The 26,167-nt window shown below is 46.6% G+C and overlaps 1 protein-coding gene across 3 annotated transcripts in view; it reads right to left on the reverse strand.

Annotated features, from left to right (window-relative positions):
- Window positions 1–26,167, reverse strand: part of CNOT3 (CCR4-NOT transcription complex subunit 3) — a 110,119-nt gene that overhangs the window by 79,852 nt on the left and 4,100 nt on the right. For 2 of the 3 annotated variants that reach the window (XM_033960646.1, XM_033960648.1), the window contains exons 2-8: window positions 17,272–17,346; window positions 16,726–16,793; window positions 16,513–16,587; window positions 15,765–15,854; window positions 14,610–14,738; window positions 14,157–14,252; window positions 13,650–13,872 (exon numbers count right to left, since the gene is read on the reverse strand). In XM_033960646.1, the coding sequence (XP_033816537.1) occupies window positions 13,650–13,872; window positions 14,157–14,252; window positions 14,610–14,738; window positions 15,765–15,854; window positions 16,513–16,587; window positions 16,726–16,793; window positions 17,272–17,296 (706 nt within the window). In that variant the 5' untranslated portion in view covers window positions 17,297–17,346. The remainder of the gene's footprint in view (window positions 1–13,649; window positions 13,873–14,156; window positions 14,253–14,609; window positions 14,739–15,764; window positions 15,855–16,512; window positions 16,588–16,725; window positions 16,794–17,271; window positions 17,347–26,167) is intronic. The other variant, XM_033960647.1, reaches the window with a different exon arrangement.

Here is a 26,167-nt window from a genome sequence, read left to right on the forward strand (position 1 = left end):
CTTCCACAAACTAGAAAGAACTACAGTAAGAGCCCAGACGACCTGATGAGACTGTAGAGATGGTTGCACAGGGAAAAAATTCCATCATAAATCTGGAAACCCAGTAGAAAAGGCTATAGCCCTAAGCAGAATGAGGTTGACCCTTGACTGACAAAGGAAAAAATACAATAGCACTGAAAAGAAGTCCGAGAGATATAGACTCGAGACTAGAATCAAACAAAAGAAAAAAAGAATCTAAGATCAATTCCACTGTCTAGGAAGGTGGAAGATGCAGATAAAAAAACAGATACCAGGACCCCCCCCCCCCCCAAAAAAAAACAAAAAAAAAAAAAAAAACCCAAACCTAGACCACTTTTGATGGTAACATGGTTGAGTGGCTGGTGTCCTGGAGACATCCTGAAATTAACAAATGGGCTGAGAAAGATGTAAATGAAATGGGCGTGTAGGGGTGTTTCCGTATTTGCACCTGAAGGTTAGGCCTCTCTGACATCATCAAGCCTGAACCATTCTGCAAGAAATCTTTCAAGCATGAACTGCAAGAAGAAAGAACAACACATCTTTGCTGTTTCTGCCTGATGCATTCTGGGTATGTACCAGAATGTTATTCTACTCAAGGACATCCATCTGTGTCTTCATAATAGGACTGTGTGATTCTTGGGGGAGTTATACTCCTATCCGTTCTTATCTGTCTAACGGCGCCTGTGTCTACCAGCCGATATGCCACCTTACACAGAAAGGCTATTCATCTAAGTTCTGTTTCTGGATTGATCCGAGGAAGTCATCTGATGAGATCCAAGTGAGAAGGTGCTAATTATAATTTAGACTGTGTCGGGATGCGAAGCTCACATCTTACCACAGGTGTTCTGCACGCGACCTTTTCTTTTAATAATTAGACCTGTAAAGTTACCTCGTGTGACTCTCTGCCTAAGAGAGAGAGATTCAGACTCTAAAACAGCTCTGAATTCCAGCACTTCAAGGAACTTGTTTGCCAATGAGTTATAGCCTTCCCAGGGACTGACAAACACGTGTGCCTGTAAACAGGGATTTCTTGCATCTCCTGAAGCTAACAAGAAAGTTTTCCATTTCACCTAATTGTGGCCAGAGGGCTAATCAGAGGGTGAGCATACAGAATTTACTATCTTATCAGCTTGGGGTTAGATAAGGATGTCCGATTGTGATATAGGACAAGGTTTGTGAAGCTACCTGTGTGATACTGTAATCATTTGCTAATCAGGGATTAATTATTATTATTATAAGGAATTGTTTAGTGTGTGTAACAATTAGTTTACTTAGTTATCTAACGAATGTATTGTGATAATTATGTACTGAGTTTCACTTATGTAATCAGATATTTTGTGAACAATATTTAGATATTGCAGCTGGCTTGTGAATTATATTTTTCTATTTTCATAATAAAAATATTTCTCATTAGCCTGGGTCTTGTGTCGTGTAAACAGGCAATAAAGCTGAACCTGGATCAGAGTTTATGGTTTTCCCTAGACAAAACTAACAGACATGTAACTTGTTTATGTAACTGATTAGTGTACCATAAATCTTCCTACAGGCGCAGCCCGAGAAAAAACAAACTGGCAAAGAAAAAAAACATTGCAGATTGGAATGAATCAAAGATTCCTGAGTCGGAGTGAACCGAGTAGGAAATATTAGAAGAAGTAAGGGCTCCCAAAACTGATTTGTAGAAGGGAGAACCCATGTTGCCCGGGCCACCATGAAGAAAAGAGAAGCATGGTGGCTGCTTCTCTCTTGAGCTTGAATAAAATGCTCAACAAGAGAAGAGGAGGAGGAGGAGGAAATGCATACAGAAAACATGCCCCTCCAAGCCAGGAGAAAACCAGCTATCAGACAAAGAAGGAGGGAAAGTCTGAAGCCAAACTGGAGCAACTGGTGATTGCAAATAGGCACAAACGAGTCCACTTGTAGGGTGCCAATGGTCAAAACTGGAGCTGTAGAGTGGAGAAATCAGTTGTTGAAAAAAATCTGCTGAAGTTGTCTGCTCTGAAATTCTGTTTCCCTTGAAAACAGACATGTAGCAAGAGCAGATTCCAAACTGTCGCCCAAGTCCATATATGCTAGGCCTCCTGACACAACAGGAGAGAGCCGAATCCTCCTTGCTTATTTATGTAGTGCATAACTACTGAATTGGCTGTGCAAGGGAGGAGGACTTGAGGACAGAGTAGATGATGAAAAACCCCTAAGGGCCTAAAACATCACGCGAAAGAATAGGAAATTGAAGTGAAATTTCCATTCCTTGGCAGTCAAAAACCCTGAGGCTGCAGATTGTCCATAGTAACCTCCCAATGCAGAAAAAGATGCATCAGTCATGATGACCATGTAAGGAGGGGACAAATAAAAAAAAGGAGACCTCCGGATAGACTAGAGGAGATCAGCCATAATTGAGGCAACTGCAGATCAAAGCAATACATGAACAGACATGAATTTGGGATATGTAAATTTCAAACCTAAAGAAAAAATTAGATGGTGTGAGATGGTGATTGAACCATATCCCAAGAAGTTTCAAGTTTAAGTTTCAAGTTTATTAGGTATCTTGATGAATCGCTTAATCAAACTTCAAAGCGATGTACACATTAAAATTTACATTTGTTAGGTAACAGTACAATACATACGAATATTTAAAAAAATAAAAAAATAAATTACACTGTTTAACATACTCTTGACATTAGGTAAGGAGGGGTGAAATACAATTCATTAAAGTAAAGAAGAGACATTCAGGGAAAAAACACAAGGGTAATAGTTAAAAAAAATATATAATAAAGTACAATGGAGTAGTAACATAAAAAAATCAGTTTGCAAAGGCATCTTTAAAAAGAAAAGTTTTTAAGTTACTTTTAAATTTTCCGAATTCCTTCTCCTCCCTTAAAAAAATAGGGAGGGCATTCCAAGTCTGAGGTGCAGTACATGAAAAAATAAATTGTAGAAAAGGAAAAAAAACTGAAGGCCCTGTAATCGAATAGATGCGACTAGCACAATCAGACACCTCAAAAAGAATCTGGGAGCAAATGCCAGATCAAAAGATAAAAACCTATACTTGTAAGGACAACAGCTGAGTTGAACTGAAAAGTGCAGACTGGAAGCCGTAAGAATTGGAGCATTGGGCAGCTGCCTTGAAAAAAAGGAAGCAGAGCCATAAGGTTTGAATAAGGAGAAACTAGTCCTGAAGAACTTCTTGACTAGAAAAAAAGAGATATAAGATTTAGAAAAAACGCTGTCCTCTGGTGTACTTGAAAAGCAAAAGAAAGGAGGGATGAGAATCCTTAACTCCACTAATTGAAGAGAACCTTTCAAGGAGAATTAGCAGAAAAAACAAGGAAGGAATGCATAAAATCCCAACTAGACTCTCTTAGAAAAAAAAAAAAAAAAGACTGAGAGAAGGGTGAAAACATTAAGTGTATAAAACCTGCCAGATAAAGAAAACTCAGAGAGCTAAGGAGTACATGACTAGAAAGTCTCACTCGGTCCCTTGAAGAGACAACTGCAGAGGAAACATGTCCCAGCATGGTCCTGGGAACACCAAAAGGAGTTCCCCAAACCAGGCATAATCATTATACTGACCTAGTGAGTGATGATAAAGCACAGTTACTTACCGTAACCCACAAGAGGCGGTGGGACCCCTGGACGACCAGGGAAGAAAAGGGTACATCAAAGAGGATAAACAAATTGCAGACAAACTAAATTCCTTCTTTTCGTCCGTCTTTACGGAGGAGGATACCGCAAAAATACCAGAAGCAGTGAAAGTGTTTAGTGGAGTACTGTAATAGAAGACAGCCTTACCACAGTTGAAGTGGAGTTGGACCAGATATACTACCAGATCGACAAACTTAAAAGTGACAAATCCCCTGGACTGGATGGAATTCACCCGAGAGTTTTAAAGGAACTGAAGGTTGAAATCGGAGAGCTATTGCAAAAACTTGCCAATCTGACAATCAGAACTGGACAGATACCAGAAGACTGGAAGATAGCGAACGTCACTCCAATTTTCAAAAAAGGATCGAGAGGGGAACCGGGCAACTACAGACCTGTGAGCCTTACGTCTGTCCCTGGAAAGATGGTTGAAGCACTGATCAAGGATAGCATAGTCCAGCACCTAGATACACACGACTTGATGAAACCCAGTCAACATGGGTTCAGGAAAGGGAAATCATGTTTAACGAATTTACTTCAATTTTTTGAGACCGTGAACAAGCAAATTGATAGTGGAATGCCGGTGGACATAATATATTTGGACTTCCAGAAGGCGTTCGACAAAGTTCCACATGAAAGACTTCTCAGGAAACTACAAAGCCATGGAATAGAGGGAGATATACACAGGTGGATAGGCAAATGGCTGGAAAACAGAAAGCAAAGAGTGGGCATAAATGGGAAGTTCTCAGACTGGGAGAAAGTGACTAGTGGTGTGCCCCAGGGCTCGGTTCTTGGGCCGATCCTATTTAATATTTACATCAATGACCTGGAAGAAGGAGTATCCAGTGAGATCATTAAGTTTGCAGACGACACAAAGCTATGCCGGGCAATCAGATCGCAGGAGGATAGCGAGGAACTCCAGAGCGACTTGTATCAGTTAGAGAAATGGGCAGAGCAATGGCAGATGAAGTTCAACGTGGAGAAATGCAAAGTAATGCATTTAGGTAGTAAGAATAAGGAACACGAGTATAGAATGTCAGGCGCAACTCTGGGTAAGAGCGAACAAGAAAAGGACCTGGGTGTACTGATAGATAGGACCCTGAAGCCGTCGGCACAATGTGCGGCAGCGGCAAAGAAAGCAAACAGAATGTTAGGCATGATAAAAAAAGGAATCACGAGTAGATCGGAGAAAGTCATAATGCCGCTTTATAGAGCAATGGTCAGACCACACTTGGAATACTGTGTCCAACATTGGTCTCCCAACCTAAAGAAGGATATAAAACTGCTGGAGAGGGTGCAGAGACGAGCAACGAAGCTAATAAGAGGTATGGAGAGCTTGGAATATGAGGAACGACTCAAGAAACTGGGACTGTTCTCCCTTGAGAAGAGGAGGCTGCGAGGGGACATGATCGAGATGTTCAAAATGCTGAAAGGCATCGATAAAATAGAGCAGGAAAATAAATTATTTACATTGTCCAACGCGACACGGACAAGAGGACATGGTTTGAAGCTAAGGGGGGACAAGTCCAGGACAAATGCCAGGAAGTTCTGCTTTACACAGCGAGTGGTAGACGCCTGGAATGCTCTCCCAAAGGAGGTTATTAAGGAATCCACTGTGCTAGGATTCCAAGGCAAATTAGATGCACATCTCCTTACGAGAGGCATAGAGGGATATGGGTGACTAAAACTACATCAGGTGTATACCTGACTGGGCCTCCGCGTGTGCGGATCGCTGGACTCAATGGACCATGGGTCTGATCCGGAGATGGCAGTTCTTATGTTCTTATGTGTTATCCAGGGACAGCAGGCAGATATTCTTAACGTATGGGTGACGTCACCGACGGAGCCCCGGTACGGACACTTTTAACTAGAAAGTTCTAGTTGACCGCACCGCGCATGCGCGGGTGCCTTCCCGCTCGACAGAGGAGAGCGTGGTCCCCAGTTAAGATAAGCCAGCTAAGAAGCCAACCCGGGGAGGAGGGCGGGTCCTAAGAATATCTGCCTGCTGTCCCTGGATAACACGGTAAGTAACTGTGCTTTATCCCAGGACAAGCAGGCAGCATATTCTTAACGTATGGGTGACCTCCAAGCTAACAGAGAGGGAGGAGGGATGGTTGGCCATTAGGAAAATAAATTTTGTAACACAGATTGGCCGAAATGTCCATCCCGTCTGGAGAAGGCATCCAGACAGTAGTGAGTAGTGAACGTGTGAACTGAGGACCAAGTGGCAGCCTTGCAGATTTTCTCGATGGGCGTGGAACGGAGGAAAGCCACAGAAGCAGCCATAGCTCTGACCTTGTGGGCCGTGACAGCACCTTCCAGTGAGAGACCGGCCCGAGCATAACAGAACGCAATGCAGGCAGCAAGCCAGTTGGAAAGCGTTCATTTAGAGACAGGGCGACCTAGACGGTTAGGGTCGAAGGACAGAAAGAGCTGAGGTGAAGAGCGGTGAGCCCTGGTACGGTCAAGGTAGTATGCAAGGGCACGCTTACAGTCCAGCGTGTGCAACGCCTGTTCCCCAGGATGAGAATGGGGCTTAGGGAAAAAGACAGGCAACACAATGGACTGGTTGAGGTGGAAGTCCGAGACCACCTTGGGAAGGAATTTAGGATGGGTACGCAGAACCACCTTGTCATGGTGAAAAACAGTGAACGGTGGATCGGCGACCAGTGCGTGCATCTCACTAACCCTCCTGGCAGAGGTGATGGCAATGAGGAAAAGCACCTTCCATGTTAGAAGTATGAGCGAAGTTGTGGCAAGAGGCTCAAAAGGGGGTTTCATGAGGGCTGATAAAACCACATTCAGGTCCCAGACGACAGGAGGAGGCTTCAGAGGTGGTTTGACATTGAAGAGGCCTCTCATGAACCGGGAAACCAGTGGATGAGCCGTGAGAGGTTTTCCGAGGATAGGCTCATGAAACGCAGTGATGGCACTGAGGTGGACTCTGATTGAGGTAGACTTGAGGCCAGTGTCGGAGAGAGAGCGCAAATAGTCCAATACAGTGTCCACCGCCAATGAGGTGGGATCGTGATGACGCAGTAGACACCAAGAGGAGAACCTGGTCCACTTCTGATGGTAACATTGGAGGGTGGCCGGTTTCCTAGAGGCATCCAAAATGCAACGGACGGGCTGAGACAGATTCTCTGAAGAGGTTAGCCCGAGAGAAACCAAGCTGTCAGGTGGAGCGAAGACAGATTGGGATGTAGTAGAGACTGATGCTGCTGCGTAAGTAGAGTAGGAAACACAGGAAGAGGAATGGGCTCCCTGGAGCTGAGCTGAAGCAGGAGGGAGAACCAGTGTTGGCGAGGCCACCGAGGGGCGATGAGAATCATGGTGGCCCTGTCCCTGCGGAGTTTGGATAACGTCCGCAACATCAGAGGTAGAGGAGGAAAGGCATAGAGGAACCGATCCGTTCAGTCGAGCAGGAATGCGTCTGGGGTCAGACGATGAGGAGAGAAGAGTCTGGAACAGAACTGGGGCAGCTGATGGTTGTGAAGAGCTGCAAAGAGGTCCACCTGTGGAGTGCCCCAGCGGGCAAAGATGGAGTGGAGTGTCGGAGGGTCCAGAGTCCATTCGTGGGGTTGAAGGATGCGGCTGAGATTGTCGGCCAGGGAGTTCTGTTCGCCCTGGATGTATACAGCCTTGAGGAAGAGACTGTGGGTCGTGGCCCAGGTCCATATTCGGAGGGCCTCCTGACAGAGGAGGGGAGATCCGGTGCCGCCTTGCTTGTTTATGTAGTACATGGCGACTTGATTGTCTGTGCACAGGAGAAGAACCTGAGGGTAGAGAAGGTGCTGGAAGGCCTTGAGAGCATAGAACATGGCTCTGAGTTCCAGGAAATTGATGTGATGTTGACGCTCCTGAGGGGTCCAGAGTCCCTGGGTGCGTAGATCTCCCAGGTGAGCTCTCCACGCATAGGGGGAGGCATCCGTGGTTATGATCATGGAGTGAGGGGGTAGATGAAAGAGTAGACCCCTGGAAAGATTTGAGGAGTTCAACCACCAGTGAAGAGATTGCTGAAGAGACGATGTCACAGAGATGGGATGAGAAAGAAGATCCGTGGTCTGTGACCATTGGTTGGCAAGAGTCCATTGAGGTGTCCTGAGGTGGAGTCGCGCCAGAGGAAGCACATGGACCGTCGAGGCCATGTGGCCCAGGAGGACCATCATCTGCCGAGCTGGGACGGAGTGATGAAGGAGCACCTGACGGCAGAGATGGAGCAGGGTCCGTTGTCGGTCGGCGGGAAGAAACGCCCTCATCAGAGTGGTGTCCAGAACTGCTCCAATGAATTGAAGTCGCTGTGTGGGAAGTAGGTGCGACTTGGGGTAGTTGATCTCGAACCCCAGTAGATGGAGGAGCGAGATGGTGTGATGAGTGGCTTGTAGCACAAGCGGAGATGTAGGCGCTTTCACTAACCAATCGTCCAAGTAGGGGAACACCTGGAGGTCGTGAGACCTGAGGAAGGCCGCCACCACAATAAGGCACTTGGTGAACACCCTGGGTGATGATGCGAGGCCGAAGGGTAGCACTTTGTACTGATAGTGACGGTGCTGTATCTGAAACCGTAGGTAGCGACGTGAAGTCGGATTGATTGGGATGTGAGTGTAGGCCTCTTTGAGGTCCAGGGAACATAGCCAGTCGTGTTGAGAGAGAAGAGGATAAAGCGTGGCAAGGTAGAGTATTCTGAACTTCTCCTTGACCAGACACTTGTTGAGGTCCCTGAGATCGAGGATAGGACGGAGGTCTCCTGTCTTCTTGGGAACCAGGAAGTAGCGGGAATAGAATCCCTGACCCCTTTGGTCCGGAGGCACCTCTTCGATGGCATTGAGAAGAAGGAGGGATTGGACCTCCCTCAGGAGGAGGGTTGTTTGGGAGGAGTGAGAAGCAGACTCTACGGGAGGATTGTCTGGTAGAAGAGTCTGGAAGTTGAGAGATTAGCCGTGGCGAATGATGTTGAGGACCCATTGGTCTGATGTGATGACCTCCCAACGGCTGAGGAAGATTTGGAGGCGACCTCCGATAGGCTGAGGAAGAGTCAATGATGGTGGGAGACTGGCTATGCCCTGGAGGAAAAAGTCAAAAGGGCTGAGAAGGTTTTGACGGAGAGAGAGGCTTGGCAGGTTGGTGAGACTGTGAGCGAGCCTGAGTTTGATGCTGTTGACGAGGTCGGCGAGGCTGCTGTTGAGGCGGGATGAGAGGCCTGGCAGGGAACCTGCGTTGGTAGGAAGACTGCTGTCTGTAGGGGCGAGCAGGCGGGGTCTTCTTTTTAGGCTTCACCAGGGTGTCCCACCTGGTCTCGTGAGCCGAGAGTTTTTGGGTTGTTGAGTCCAGGGACTCCCCGAAGAGTTCATCACCAAGACAAGGTGCATTAGCTAGGCGGTCTTGGTGGTTAATGTCGAGGTCAGAGACTCTCAACCAGGCCAGACGCCGCATGGCAACAGCCATGGCAGACGCTCGAGAGGTCAGCTCAAATGAGTCATAAATGGAGCGCACCATGAATTTCCGGAGTTGGAGCAGACTGGAAATTTGTTGTTGAAAAAGAGGTACCTTACGTTCAGGGATGTATTTTTGTAAGGCGGAGAGTTGTTGCACCAGATGCTTCATGTAGAAGGAGAAGTGAAAGGTGTAATTATTTGCCCTGTTGGCCAGCATGGCATTCTGGAAAAGGCGCTTGCCAAACTTATCCATAGTTTTTCCCTCTTTGCCAGGAGGGGTGGAGGCATAGACACTGGAGCCCTGAGTTTTCTTTAAGGTGGACTCCACCAGGAGAGATTCATGGGGCAATTGAGGCTTGTCAAACCCTGGGATGGGAATGACCCGATACAAGCTATCCAATTTGTGAGGGGCCCCCGGGACAGTGAGTGGGTTCTCCCAGTTCTTATAAAAAGTTTCCCGTAGGATGTCATGTACGGGTAACTTGAGGAATTCCTTAGGAGGTTGCTCAAAGTCTAAGGCATCGAGAAAGGCCTGTGACTTTTTAGAGTCGGACTCTAAGGGAATGGAAAGAGCAGCAGACATCTCCCTAAGGAATTTGGTGAACGAGGACTGTTCAGGTTTTGAGACGGTATCAGTCACTGAAGGTTCCTCGTCCGTGGAGGAAGCGTCTTCCTCGGTACCGTGTGGGGATTCTTCCCATAAGTCTGGGTCCCTGATGTCGGGGTGCGCACGGCAGGACATTGGTGTGGAGGGCTCGGCATGGCGGGTTTTGGAGAGAGACTTGCCAGAGCGAACCGAGGCGGTACCGGGTGAGGAAGACCGGTGCCGTACTTGGTACCGAGGAGGATCGGCATCAGAGCGGGTCTGTACCGTAGGTTGGGAAAGATGTGGCTCAGCCGAGAGGACCGGCATGGAAGTGTTGAGCGGTACCGAAGGGGTCGACACCGATGGAATGGTGCGAGACTCGGACCGGTCCCGTACCGGAAGGTGCGGTGCCAGCAACGCCGGCAACAGTTGTTGGAGCTGTTGTTGCAGCTGCTCCTGTAACTGTGTTTGGAGTATGGCCGCGATGCGGTCATCCAGGGGAGGCACCGGTACCGCTTTTTTCTTCTTCGGTACCATAGGTGCCGCTCTACGCTCCGGCGATGAGGAGGCCGATGACGAGGCACTCACCGATATCGGAGCAGAGCGTTTGCGGGGTCGATGCGGTGCCGGGGTTGCCGGTGTCGCAACCGTGGCAGGAGGGCGCTCAAGGGAAGTGGAAGGCTTTTTAGCCGGCTTACCTGGAGCCAGCGACCCCGAAGAAGGATCCGGTGGAGTCGAAGTAGTCGGTGTCGACTTTTGTGGTGCCGTCGACGTCGCGGCAGATTCCATGGCAGATCCGGTACCGAATAGAATATTTTGCTGGATCTGCCTATTTTTTAAGGTGCGCTTTTTAAGCATAGCACAGCGGGTGCAGGTGTCCGCCCGATGCTCTGGACCCAAGCACTGCAGGCACCAATTGTGCGGGTCGGTAAGAGAGATCGGGCGTGCATACCGCTGGCACTTCTTAAAGCCCGGTTGAGGGGGCATGAAGGGAAACACGGCCTCCGCAAAATCAAAGTCGGAGGCCTGTATGGTGGCAACAGGCCCCGCCGGGACCGGCCTGAAAAATAAAGAAAAAGTAACCCGAAGGGAAAAAAGAGAAAAACAACGAAAAATTACGCGAGCGGGAAGGCAGGAATTGATTTTTCAACGGCCGTTGAAAGCACATGTGTCTTCTTCGCTCCGCGGAAACGAAGAAACTGGGGACCACGCTCTCCTCCGTCGAGCGGGAAGGCACCCGCGCGTGCGCGGTGCGGTCAACTAGAACTTTCTAGTTAAAAGTGTCCGTACCGGGGCTCCGTCGGTGACGTCACCCATACGTTAAGAATATGCTGCCTGCTTGTCCTGGGATAAAAACAGATACTCAATTTCAGACCAGATCTGGAAAACCCAGGTCTGTAAGAACAGGCACTGAAAACAAAGACATTGTATGTAAGTAGAGAAAATGAAATGCAGCAACATGGAATGTGTGAACAATTGTATGCCAAAGAAAATAGACAATAAAATCACTCAGGCAATATATGAATCTAGTAAACCGATTTGGCTAACCAGTCCCTAGCCTTATCCACTTTGCCCAGAAAGACAGAAGCCTACACACTAGCCGGTAGAAAGAACTCCACCAGAAAGGATTCAATGAAACATGCCGATTGTTTCGAAAAGCATGTCAAAAAAGCTCCCTTAAATATGGAAGGGAAACAAACAAACCTTGAGTAGATAACTACAAATCAAGGAAAAGAAAATCCTTAGCAAAGAAAATGACTGTACAATGTCAACTTCCAAAGGAATGACACAATTACAGACAGTGCCCTAAAGGATCTGTAAAAAATTTATTTCTCAACCCCAGGAAGGGAAAAAAGAAAACATGTGATGAAAAAAACACCCACCGCTTCAGAGAGATATGGGGTGTACCCTCTCAGAAAGTCAATTCCAATACAGTCAGGAAGTCAATGTCGAAAGCAGAATACAGCTTAATGACTGCAAAGCCTTCCCATACCGAATCGACACCAACACCGGTAACTTCAAAGAAGACCGGCGTCGCATGATGCGAGTCATGAAAATCATAGGAGACTCCTGTGAAAATGCTACCGGTATCAAGAACTCAACCAGAGCAGCACCAGAAAAGACGGTGTCGACATGGCTGACAACCCGAACAACTGGAAACACAGTTGAACATGTCGATGTCGACAAGGAGCTCCGACATCGACATGGGTGTCGATATGAACATCGACAGCGATCATAGATGTCAACATCGACATGGGTGTCGACATAGACATCAACACTGATCATAGACGTCGACAACCATCATAGGGGTCGACAGGTATTATGAAACATGTCGATGCCGACAGAAGTCGTGGACATGAAGGAAACACTGCTGAAAAGAAAGCACTGGTACCAATGGATGCAGCGCCAGTACCATCGTGCTACACTCCAGAGATGAAAATGCCGTATCAATTTATTCAGTAGGAAGAAAAGAACACAGTACCTTTTGAAAATTTTTTAAAAACTCATTATTTTAATTGATTTACTATAAATTTGATGAGGACTTTGATGTATTATCTATAATAATAAAACGCTAAGCGCGCATGTGCACTCTCGCCGCGTGCTTCCCTGATCCCTGTTCTGTTGTGCCGGCAAGAGTGCGCATGCGCGCTTACTACACCAGGACTCCAGGACGTGCGGAGCGGCGGCTGCTGGGAGCAGGGCTTTGAGGCAGGTGGCTGTTGGCGGAGGTTAGACGCAGGACGGAGAGCAGCTGCATCGCAAGAACCTCCTCGCCCGCTAACTCCGCTCACCAGTGCTGGGTGAACTCCGGGTCCCACATTCCGCTCCGCGACGGGCACCAGCAGATGGGAGTAAATAAATCCTCTGACGCTGGATCAAAATGAAGCTGCCGCTGAGAGTGAGCGTGAAGTTTGGGCACCGACTGTGTATTTGGATCCCTTGCCCTGATGCAGCCTACGCAAAAGCAGAGACCTAGCAACAGACACAGTGAACTCGAAAAAGATAAGTTCTTCTTCTAATGCATATCTAGCTATAACGCATATCTATGCTAGAATTTGGATGTGTGAAGTTTTGCAAACACTTTTATATTATCAGTGCAGTGGAGAATTTGAGATAACATGGGTATGCTTGGACATTGAATGTACAACAAGGAGGTTTTTTGAGCCAGTGAGGTGGTATCCCTTTCCAGTATAGCCTGCAAGTAATTTACTGGCGGCATACGGGAATCTGAGTCTTTTTCCTCCTTTAAGAAGATCTTTATTGTTGTTTATTAAAGCCATCAAAAAAAATATATGGAAGGGAGGCCTACTGCTGAACAGGGGGAGCAGGAAAGAGGTGCTGATGGACAGGGGAGGAAAAAAAAGGAAGGGAGGCCTACTGCTGGACAGGGGGAGCAGGAAGAGGTGCTGATGGACAGGGGGGGGAAAAAAAGGAAGGGAGACCTACTGCTGGACAGGGGGAGCAGGGAAGAGGTGATGATGGACAGGGGGGAGGTAAAACAAAGGGAGAAGGGCTGCTGCTGGATAAGGGGAGCTGTGAAGGGGTGGTGGTGGACACAGGGGAGGTAAAAGGAAGGGAGAATGGACAGGGGGAGCACACAAGGGGTGGTGGTAGACAGCCAAAAGAAAGATAGAAAAAAGAAAGACAGAAAACGGCTAAGGAGACAGAGAGAGAAAGAAATAAAGACAGACACACACATATATTCTAGCACCCGTTAATGTAACGGGCTATAAAACTAGTTTTTAAATATTGTTATCCGGCTAGATGGATTTTTTATTTTTTAATACTGTTATCTGTCTAGAATCTGATTGGAGATTAAAGCAAGCTATAAATGCTATATAGAATAGATGTAACATGAAATTGCAATATATCAAAATTAAACTGAACTTGAACTTATCAAACAGTAGTGTCTGTCCTTGAAGACAGTAATTTCACCTCATTCTGTTACACCTGTTTCTGGGAATACTTACGAATGTCTTCTAAGTCGAGGTCGTCATAGAGGAACTCGTTCTCCTCAAAGTCTGGGTCCTGCGAGGAGTCCACATAATACTCCACGTCGTCCTTGATCTTGCGGATGGCGTCCACATTGATGGAATCATTGTCCAGCATACGCAGGATGGTCTCCAGCATGCGGATGTGGTACCGGTGCTTCTCAATGTGCCGCTTCAGGCCTTCGATGCGGTCCTGCTTCTGCTGGTGCCAGCCAAACCGCAAAACACAATCAAAATAAGCAACTCTCACCTCTTGAGGCTCCCAGACCCCCAATGGTCAAACTCTTCTCTTGCAGTTACCAACCCCCTCCCCCCCCAGCCCATCCTCATTCAGCTCCCTGCCCCTTTGCAATAAAATCCCCTTTTCCTCAGATGGCTCCCACACACAAGCATCCCAGTCATACTACATGAAGATCTCTTAAGCCACAGCAACTCCCGGCTTCCTGCTGCCTCTTTGTGCGCGAGACACCCAGAAACCAAACTCACATCCTTGTCGCCTTTCTTCTTCCGTGTCTGCACAGACAGTGACTCCACCTCGCTTTCAAACTGATCCACCCCCATGTTCAACGTATCGATTGTGTTCTGTGGGATGCAAACCCAAAATCAGTTAATGTTGCTAGACCACCTCTGTATAGGTCCACAAGGGGAAAAAGGAATAACATTCGGCAACAGCGACCCTATACAGGTCACTCTCGCTTCCCTATTCCATATAAGAACTTGTCCATGACAGGAGGAGATATGGTTCCAGCAGCTTCTGTGATTACAAATACAAGCAGAAGGATGATTCTGAAAACTTAAAAAGTTACTTTACAATACAGCACTTGTTTCTGGCTTTAGGAAAATGCATCTTACCCCTTTTTGGCCCAGAGATGAAAGAATACCATTTCCCTGCCTCATTTAACATCCAGTGCTCTTAATACTGTTATAAGCTGCTCTTACCGTCAGCCACTGACCGACATCTTCCTTTTCTTTCTGAGCTGGGTCCACTTTCTGGGCCAGACCCAGTCCTTCCTTGGAGTATGCCTTAGTCTTGGTTTCTCGCTCCACCACCTTGAACCTCTCCATTTGCTAGAAAGAGAGAGAGCGTGAACTAAAGATTTCTTACATCAAGACAGAAACAGATTAAGGGGAAAACACAATGAAAGCTCCTCTGTCTTCAGACAGAAAAATTAACATACCACAGCTCAGAGTGGAGCAAAAAAGGAAAAAATGCGAGTCTCACCTTCACCTAAAAGGAACAGGCTGATTTTCCAGTAAACCTCAAATCAGACTGACCAAGAATAGCACGCATCATTCTGAAGTCACTTTCAAGTATGAATGGAAGTCAATTTGGGAGACTTGCCACCACATCCTTTTCACTAACACCCCCTCCTCTTTCCTCTTTTGTCCACATGGACTTTTAACAGTTTCACCCCCTACACAGCCTTGCCTATATGATCATCCCTCCTGCCTCACTGTTGCTCTCTCCCATACATCTCTTCAAGCAGAAAAGCCCCGGTTGAAGTCATTATCTATAAACTGCATAGTTTTTTACACTACCCACTGAGGCCTGCAGCCAATCAGTACCATCTCTGCCCAAATCTCACCTAAGGCTTCTCATGGCATTTTCCTGCAGAAGGGCTACTGAGAGCAAGCATAGCAGGAAATCGTGAGGTCAGACTCAGGCAGGCAGCCAGGCTCCTATGACTTCACAGTGTGGGTTAAGCTCATGGCCAATGGGGGAAGAGGTGGGTGTGGCTTGGTGCAGAGATAAACTGGACCTACCCTATGCCATAATCTATCCCAAAAAGTGCTGGTGATGATCTCACAAGCTCCTTCCCTAACCATCACAGGTGTCTCAAATTAATATACCCCAAATCATAGCTCAAGGCTGCAGACAGGCTTATTAAAGGCTGAAAGGGCAAGTAGGAAAAAGGCACAGGAGTATCAGAACACAGGCAGGGGCTAGAGTTGGAGCAAAGAGACTTTCCCCGAGGCCACAGCGAGTCAGCAAAACAAATGAGTTCTGAAACCCTTCTGGATAACAGGTCTTACTGCGCTCCATTACCATGCTAAAGCAAGAAGGGAGCAGTGCCTCTGCCGCACACATCGTACCGTCTCAATCAGCTTTCGGTTCTCAATCAGTTGCCTTTTGTCTTTGATCTCGTTGGAGGCCACCCACGTCTTAATTTGGTCCCTCAGTCGCTATCAGGTAAGATAAGAGAGAGACAGAAGACACACAGAGGTCATAGAGGGGAAAATTAAAAAAAAAAAAAAAAAAAAGGAATCACAAGGAAACGACAGGCCACAATGTTCCATCAAGCTACTTAAAATCCAAATGGAGTTTGTATCTGTCTTTCCAAACCTAACCTCAAGACAAGTTACAGACATGAAACAGTAACTATTTCTTGGTCTAAGGTGGCTTACAGTCCAAGCTTTACAGCCAAGGATGAAGTGACTTGCCCACAGTCACAAGGAAAAGCAGAAATTCAAATCCTGGCTTTCCTGGTTCTCATCCTAAGGGAAAGATAAGACTCTCCACAAATCTGCATTATAAGCAGGGCTGCTGGCACCTCACAAACTCATGGGTCTTTTTACAAAAGTGCGTATGCTAAATGCTGAGCCGCCCATTCTGCTCCTTTAAAAGCCCGCCTCAGAATTCTTGTATCACTTCAAAAATTAAAAAGAGGAAGCATTTTCATTATTTTAGTAGTTAGTGTCCAACCAACAGAAAATATGTTAGGTACAGCACCCCAAGTAGTAGTAGTGTAAAGATTCTGATGCTTGGAATCAGAGCCAGTTATCTCTCTGTAAACCCAGCGCTTGCACGGATTCGGCACACCGCCATGGCAGCTCCTCCTACCTGCAGCTTCTTTATTTCTTTCTTCAAGTCAGCTTCATACTTTTCCTTCTGGTTGGCATTCGCTGCGTTGTGAAGCTGCAAAAGGAGGAGAGAGCGCATTAACAGGAAAAGCGAGATAACAAGTGGCAAGTAGAGGCAGTTGGGTGGAAGGGGGAACAGAAATTAGGGAGAGGGGCAAGAAGAGCCAATGCCATCCAGGTCTCAGCCTCGCACCTTCTGCCAAATATCCTCGAACTGCTCCACCCCCTCCGATACCTTTTTCAAACAGCGATCAATCTCACCTAAGGGGAGAGAGAGAAAGAAAGGGGAGGTCCTTAGTGCCGGACACTGCTGTAACGAAGAGAAGGAAGAGGTGGGGGCGGAAGATCTGCCAGAATCTCAAGAGCGCTCAGAATGTAGCCCTTTCCTTTCCCAAATTCTCACCCTCCCTATCTCGATGCCATCAAATTCAAGACTGCAGGTGAATGGAAAGGCTCAGGACTTCAAAGGCTAGATTCCAAATCTAGGCCCAAGTCCTCTCCACTAACACAAAGACACAGTAGATCGTTTAAAAAGCCATCCAGCACACCTGGCCCTATGTTCTATGTGTTAATTTCCACTGGAGAATCCCTCCCCTCCCATCCACCTGAAAAAAAAAAAAACACACACACTGGTAACAGGGGGTGCAACGTTATTCTGGATCAGTAGAGAGCACTTCCAGAGGCAGAAGGGACCTGAACCCCCTTCAGCGGCCCATAGAGAGACTTTGCCACACCTTACCTTGCAGTTTTCTTTTATCTGCCATACTTCTTTCACTAGAGAGGTCTTCTCTTCATACTTCAAAATGCTGGTATGCTGAAATTAGAACAGAGAATGGGGGACGGGGAGGGGGGGGGACGGGACAAAGAGTTCATGTTAGAGACCCAACAAAATCCTATCAAATTTGGCAGGTTTCCCATCCCGAGACCCAACAAAGTCCTATCAAATTTGGCAGGTTTCCCATCCCATGATTCAACTCTTGCCTATAAAGCCGGAAATAGGAAGTACTATGTTAAAATTGGTCCAAACACAAAACACGGGCCTACGTTCGCCTACAATAAACCCGATTCTGTAACCGACGTCCATGTTACAGAAGCCAGTTACAGAACCAGGTTAGTGTAGACATGGCCGCTGCACTTATAGCGGCCATCTGGTCCCCCCCCCCAATGATCGCCGGTAGGGTGCCCCATCCCCCGATTTCCAGCAGGAGGGTTCCCAACCCCTCCTGCCGGAGGACGACCCCCCTCCGGATCCCCCCCATTAACCTTTCAACGTTGGCTGGCCTGCCAGGTCTTCCTACCATCCGTCCAGCAGGCCTGCCTCTGCAAAATGAGGCAGGCTCATCCCCAATAAGCCTAAGGCCAACGTTGAAAGATTAGTGGGGGATTGAAAGGTTAGTGGAGGGATGTTAGCAGGGGGGGGTGTGCTCCAGTAGTAGGGATTGGGCACACTCCTGCTGGTGATCGTGGTGGTGGGCGGCCTTCCGGAAGGAGGGGTTGGGCACCCTCCTGCCGGGGGGAGGGGGATGGGGGTCTTCTTCCGGCAGGAAGGGTTGGGCACCCTCCTGCCGGCGATCGGGGGGAGAGGCGGCCTTCCAACAAGAGAGGTTGGGCACCCTCCTGACAGCAATCGTTTGGGGGGGGACGACAGGCGGCTGCTATACCTATCATGGCAGGGAGATCCCTTGCCGCGATAAGTATAGTGGCCACATCTACTTACATTGTGGGCCACCATTTTGCTGGCCTATATTGTAAGTGTTTCCCACTCTACTAGGGAGATGCACAGGGCCGCCTAGGTACACCTAAGGCTACCGCCTAGCCTTAGGCGAGCTTAGGCAGTCTTGTGGGCCTCCCTAGGCTCCTGGGGGCATCTTCAATATTGACGGCCTGCCTGGGGAGCATTTTTTTTTTTTAAATGTGCATCCCAATTGGCTAATTAGACAGCTGTAGGACGCCTACATCTTCCTACAATTGGGATGGACTTTGCAGAATCCAGACCTGACTGCCTAGGCTGACTTTCTGCCTATATTCTCATTTTCTGCCTACAGTGTGAATATCTGTCCTGTCACTGTGATGGTGTTCGGTCTATAGTATGTTATTGCTGGATTTTATCTTGAATACAGTTATGACATGTGTGAGCAACTGCGGTATATCAAATTTAAAAATAAACACACACACATAGCCTCTCCAGTCTGTCCATCCACACCAACTACTAATCTCTACAATTCCTTCCTGTCCCTCAGATATCTTCTGTCCATAGGAACAGGGAAAATGACCTATAGAAAGACCAAACGGCCTCTCCAGTCTGTCCATCCACACCAACCACTAATCTCTACATTCCTTTCCTCTCCCTCAGAGATCCTCTGTCCATAGAAACAGAGAAAGACACAAATAAAGACCAAGTGGTCTCTCCTGTCTGTCCATCCACACCAAGTATTAATCTCTACAATCCCTTCCTCTCCTTCGGAGATCCATCCATGCTTGTTCTATGCTTTCTTCAATTCAGATTCATCCTTGTCTCCACCACCTCCACTGGGAGGCTGTTCCACATATCCACCATTCTTTGTGTAAAACATTTACTCAATTACTCCTCTCCCCTTTTATTTTCATCCTATGCCCTCTTATTCAGAGTTTCCTTGAATTTGAAAGAGTCCTGCCTTATGTATATATTTTATTACAAAGGACTTTCTATGCCTGTCATATTTTATTCCTACATATGTGTACTTTTAACCTAAATTTGTTGACATTCTAATAAACTAATTCTCCTTATAGCAGTTTGACTTGTGTCCCTTCCCCACTCCCTTTTTCCTTTTACAGTTCACACATATTCAGATCTAAGTGTTGCCATATGCTCTATAACTAAGACCACTGGCCATTTTAGTAGCCACCCTCTGGACCGCAGGGTTCTGTACTAGGACTGGTGCTATTTAATTTATTTATAAATGATCTGGAAATTGGAACGACAAGCGAGGTGATTAAATTTGCAGATGACACTAAACTGTTCAAAGTTGTTAAAACGCATGCAGATTGTGAAAAATTGCAGGCGGACCTTAGGAAATTGGAAGACTGGGCGTCCAAATGGCAGATGAAATCTAATGTGGACAAATGCAAAGTGATGCACATTGGGAAGAATAACCTGAATCACAGATACCAGATGCTAGGGTCCACCTTGGGGATTAGCATCCAAGAAAAGGATCTGGGTATTATCGTAGACAATGTAATGAAATCTTCCACCTAATATGCAATGACGACCAAAAAAGCAAACAGGATACTTGAAATTATTAAAAAAGGGATGGTTAACAAGACTAAGAATGTTATAATGCCCCTGTATCACTCCACAATGTGACCTCATCTGGAGTATTGCATTCAATTCTGGTCTCATCTCATCTCAAGAAAGATATAGTGGCGCTATAAAAGGTTCAAAGAAGAGCGACCAAGAAGATAAAGGAGATGGAACTCTTCTCGTATGAGGAAAGACTAAAACGGTTAGGGCTCTTCAGCTTGAAAAAGAGACGGCTGAGGGGAGATATGATTGAAGTTTACAAAAACCTGAGTGGAGTAGAACGGGTACAAGTGGATCGATTTTTCATTCCGTCAAAAATTGAAGACTAGGGGACACTGTATCTTGAAGGCCACGTATTTGGACTTGGAGGATGAGGTGTACAGCGTCGACAAACCTGGTTTTTCTTGTTACATAGATCTTTTTGGACCCCTGTTTGGTTATACAGTAGACAGTTCTAAATCTAATAGATGCTGGCACTGTCATCTGGACATTGGGACACTGGATCATCTGTTGTTCTATTGTCCTTTGATACTTAACTTTTAGAGGTCAATATGGGGTAGGTTTGATAACATATTGGAGTTCTCAGTTCCACTGACATACGAGTCGGTCATATGTGGAACATTGTTATATGTTAAGCTCCCTATGGATCGATATAAATGCTGTCTTTTCCTTATCATGACCGGGATTGCCATCCAGATGATAACCCGTAATTGGAAGAATTACGATCGTTTAAATTTCCCTTTCTGGTGGGCAAATCTGTGCTCCAGCTATAGATATGAAAGAATGAATGCCGATAGTTTGGGGCACAGTAATTCATTTAAATTGGTTTGGGGCCCATTGACATCTTACATTAGGAGTCAGTTTTTTTTTGTTTTTCATACACATCCAAGGGAGGAGGATTATTTCTGTCTTAATTTGAGAGTATTTACACTTGGGGTGGGTGGGAGGATATTATTAATTAGAATAGGGTAAGGTTTTTGTGATCTATGTTTTTGGGTTTTATTGAATAATCAGTGGGTGGGAGAAAATGGTTGGTTATGAATACTTGTAAGTTGAATATGCTTTTATTGTATTATTATATGTTACATTTTTATGTATTGCACTATTGAAGTTTAGAAAATCAATAAAGAATTAAAAAAAAAGACTAGGGGACACTCAATGAAGTTACAGGGAAACACTTAAAACCAATAGAAGGAATTTTTTTTCACTTAGCGAATCATTAAGCTCTGGAATGCATTGACAGAGGTTGTGGTAAGAGCAGATAGCACAGCTGGTTTTTAGAAAGGTTTGGATAAGTTCCTGGAGGAAAAGTCCATAGTCTTTTATTGAGAAAGACATGGGAGAAGCCATTGCTTGTCCTGAATTGGAAATCACGAAAAAAGGTCTCCCCTAACCCAAAAAATAGGGAGAAGGATAGAGCATCCGAACCTACAAACAGCCTAAAACTAATAATTAGTGGTGTGAATGGAGAACCCTCAGTCTCATAGCTTGCTATGGGAACGAGTCCCTAAAGCACCAGCTGCCATAATCAAAACCCAGAACGGGTATTACTTGTGAAACATGCCTGGGTTTTCAACCTAAATTTACTAGTGCACAAACGTGCTCAAAGTAAAAAATAAAGTGAAATAATGAGTGAAAGATCATTAAGCTGTAAATTGGTTTGGGGTTTTTTGTATTGTCCTGAATTGGTAGCATGGAATATTGCTACTCCTTGGGTTTTGGCCAGGTATTAAGTGACCTGGATTGGCCAACATGAGAATGGGCTACTGGGCTTGATGGACCATTGGTCTGACCCAGTAAGGCTATTCTTATGTTCTTAATCAAATTTTCAAGATACCCACAATGGAGATGCATATTCATTGTGGGTGACTTGAAAACGTTAACTGGCTACATAGACTACTCTTAATAGTGCTCTAAAGCTGTCATCATACCCTCCCACAGTCTGCATGCCAGTAACTGAAAGTGCTGCAGTTGCCTTGCTATTCCCACTGCTTTCAAATGGGTTCAATCAGCAACTTCATGACAACATAACATAGCATATAATAAAAGATTTCTATACCGCAATATGGAATGAATCACATGCAGAAGTGATACAAATTCATTGTCTTTTTTCCTTTATACTAACTGTAAGATTAATGGCTTAGCAGCCAAATCATCAGAAAGGCCAGAGCAGATTTCTGAAAAGCTGCAAAGTAGCTACTGCACCCCAAAAATGTACCGTGGGGAATCCTTTCCTAAAGATCTCTATCCTAGGAAACAGTGTACACATACAATAGCAAAGCTAAAAAAAAACAAAAAAAACCCGTCTTTGGAGTACCAGGCCCTGAGGCCAGGCCCAGATAAAGGATTAACACTGGGAAGCAAAAAGAGAGGGGGGAGGAGGGGTACAGAGAATAAATAAATGGCAAGAAGTATGAAACTCCCTCAAAGAGGGGGGGGGGGGAAATATCCATGGCACCTAAAAAGCTTGGTTAACACCCAAGATTTCTAAACATTTCCAATCCACTGAGGATCTAATATTTAATTACTTATTCATCATTCTTAATATACCACATGAAAACTAGCAATGAATAGCATAACTGGTTTTTAGAAAGTTTTGGACAAGATCCTGGAGGAAAAGTCCGTAGTCTGTTTTTAAAAAAAATGTTTTATTTTCAATTTAACAAAAGCAAACAGAAAAAAAAACAAACAACAATATACAATCCACCAAGCACATGATACTTCAATACAAGAACACCAGAAGAATTCTCCCAACCCAAAATTATATCGTAGTCTGTTATTGAGAAAGACACTGGGGAATCCACTGCTTGCCCTGGATCAGTAGCATGGAATATTGCTACACCTTGGGTTTTGGCCAAGTACTAGTGACCTGGATTGGCTACCGTGAGCACTGGGCTTGATGGACCATTGGTCTAACCCAGTAAGGCTATTCTTATGTTCTTATGATACAAAAATAATCGCATAGAAACATAAAAATGAAGACAGATAAAGACCACGGAGCCCTTTTACTAAGCTGCGCTAAAAAGTAGCTGGTTCAATCTTTAACGTGCGGGTTTCCCATGCAGAAGCCAATTTTTAGTGTGGCTATAAAATGGCCATGCGTTAATTTCAAAATTAGCACAAGCCCTTATTGTCACCTAGTTTATAGGCAGTAAGGCCTGGCTTGAACCGGCACCAATCCCTCCGTTAAACACACCATCCAAATCGCATTTTTTAACCAAGATTTGAGGCGCATACCAACACCTAGAAAATCAGCGGTCATCACACATATGTAGGTGCTTTAGGCTGTCAACTGTCAAAGCAGGCGTGACCAATGCCAGAAGTGATATTAGGCAGCCTAAAGCGCCTATGTAGATGCAATTTACGTGAAGATAAGCGTCAGAAATAGAGGTCCAGAAAAACCTGGCCTACATTTCCGGCACCTCAGTTAGGGCGCTGGTCTTTGATCACAGGGCCGCCACATGAGCAGACTACTGGGCACAATGGACCGGGGGGGGGGGGGGGTCTGACCCAGCAGCCAATGCATTATTGACACACAATCGGCAGCTGCTTTTAAGGCGTCCGCTGATATTGGTGCGGTTCATGAATCCAGGTCTAAGGGTTCTCGTGCTAATTGACTTGCATGTTTCAATGCCCACATGCTAACCCACCTACTCCCTGCCCCCAAACATGCCCCCCTTGCTAAAAAAAAAAAAGGAGAAATTGGGTTTACCAGCAGGTGGAGACTGAGCACAAACTTGTATATCAGGCTAGCTTCCCCCTAGTAATCCAGTCTGCCGAATAGCTAAGCAGAACCTAGGAAAAACTTCAACTGAAAACAGTATAACACACTCTGAACAGGAGTGGAATAACAAACACTGATAAACAACTGTTGGAACATGTGTAGAATTTAAACCTGGTATAGAAAACATCCCCACAGCTCACCAGCTAAGCCATAGCCGTTGTTCTTACTTCTCCCTGGCCCTAGAAAAATTCTAGAACCTGCAGAAAAAACAAAATCGACACGCAAGCAAAATCAAAACCCCACAATCACCGCACAAAGACAGATAGGGTGGGGGATTATACTGGTCTACAAGCTAACAGAAAGAAAATTAGCAGGTAAGAACCTAATTTCTCCTTCTGTATCGCTTATTAGACCAGTATAGTCCTTATGAATGGGACGTACCAAAGCAGTACCCATTAAGGGTGAGAACCCCGAAGGGCCGACACCAGAACACGTTCACCAAATACCGCATCCCGACGCGCTTGAACATCCACACGGAACATCTTACAAAGGAATGCAGAGAAGACCAAACTGCAGCCTTGCATATATCCACTGGAGGCACTAGAGAAGGTTCATCCCAAGAAGCTGCCTGACCTAGTGGAATGAGCCTTGAGAAATTCTAGAACAGGCTTCTTCTTCAGAAGATAAGCGGAAGCAATAGTCTCCTTGATCCAGCACACAATAGTAGTCTTAGAAGCGCCATCCCTCTTACGAGGACCTGCGAGAAGGACAAAAAGATCTAACAATCTTTGAAGGGTCTGGCAAAAGGCCTGCTGCTTCCACGCCACCTGCGAGGGAGAAGCGAGAAACCGGTCTGGCAAGGAACCGGCAAACTCCAGAGCATAGCTGTCCCAAATCAACACTAGAACCCACTTATCGGACATGATGTCTGTCCACTTTGGATAAAAATCCCTCAGCCAGGCACCCACCGGAACCAAGACGGGCACCGGTAAGGAGTCATTGGGCAGGACGGGCAGCAAGGGACCTGGCGGGGGCACTACCCGTACCCAGGCGGGCCCCATGAAAGGACTGAATGCACTGGAAAAACCTGCCTCTAGAGAGCCAAGGAGACTGAAAAGAGGCAGCCCCTCGACCAGGGCGGAAATCACACCGAGCAGTGCCACCTTGAGCCAGCGGCCTATGCCTATCCTCAGGCAAGCGAGGCACTTTAGAATCAGTAAGAGTCTGAACCAACCTGTCCAGGTCCTCACCAAACAAGAAAGATCCTTTAAAAGGAAACTTTGTCAACTTATCTTTGGACGCCACATCCACCGACCAAGCGCAAAGCCACAAGGTACGGCGAGCTGCCACTGCAAACGCCAACGACTTGGCAGAAGCTCGAAAGAGATCATAAATGTAATCTGAAAGATAAGAAGCACCCAATTCAATCTTTGCCACCTCACGCTTGAGCAATTCCCAATCCTCAGTTTTACAGTGAAGGACATGCTCGGCCCAGCAAAAACATGCCCGAGCCACCAACCGATTGGACCGCCAGAGCTGTCACATCAAACTCTGTTTAAGGAGGGACTCAAACTTATGCTCCCTCCAGGTCTTTCAAGGCTGCACCGCCCTCAACAGGCACAGTATGCCTTTTAGAGATGGCCAAGACCACCTTATCCACTACAGGCAACTTCAGAGAGTCCCTATCCTCTTCAGGAATGGGATACAGGTGGGCCATGGAGCGCGCAAAACAAAAGGGAGCTTCCGGCACCTGCCACTGAGCGAGAATAATAACCTGATGCCTAGAAAGAGCGGGAAGTAGAGCAGATCCCCTTAAGCATGGGGTCCACTGTATGCGGGGGCTCCGATACGGTGTCCTCCAAGTACAAAACCGAGGAGACCTGAAGAATTAACTCATGAAGCTCTTCCCACTGAAAAATGCGCACCTCAGACGCATCTTCATCAGCTGGGGGGAGCTTGAACCCCTCGCTGGTGGAATCCCACCCCTCAAGAGGATCCAGGAAATCTCCCCAAGGGTCCAGGTCCTCATCAATAACATCTTGCTCCTCTGGGCAAAAATCCTCATCCCAAGAGACCCTTGGGCGTTTGGATGAGACAGGAGTAGATGGGGGCAAAACCGCCGCTGTGTGGGGCCGTACTGGGGAAGATGTCGAGGGCAACCCCCCACCCCCCAAGTGGACATGGAACCTCCAGTCGCCAGCACATAAGTTTTACAAAGTGTTAACATAAATTCAGGGTGAAAACCCCCCAAGCAGCCCCAAGGGATTCCCTGCCCCAGCAGGTGACCCTGCCATACCATGCCCCTGTATTTCCAGAGCAGGGGGAAGGTCACCTGAGGTAACTGAGATGAAGGAGGAGGTTCCCACTGAAATTGGACCTGAAACCGCCAAAATTGGAGCTCCTGCAGCCTGCCATGTCTAAAAAGCCTGGGACTTTCCTGACGCTGTGACCGAGGAACCAACCGACGCGAAAAGGGAATCCCCAGCCATTCCGTTGGCAAAGGAATCCTTTTTTCCCTGACTGTCGGCGGTTAGGGAACCCTCCACGTGGGCTTTGGGGGAAGCTCGTGCTTCCCCGCGATCCGAAGCCGATTCACGAGGTACATGTGGCGGGGTGCCCTAGCCGCCGCCA

Source organism: Geotrypetes seraphini, chromosome 10 (assembly GCF_902459505.1).
Source record: "Geotrypetes seraphini chromosome 10, aGeoSer1.1, whole genome shotgun sequence".
Classification (NCBI taxonomy): Eukaryota; Metazoa; Chordata; class Amphibia; order Gymnophiona; family Dermophiidae; genus Geotrypetes; species Geotrypetes seraphini.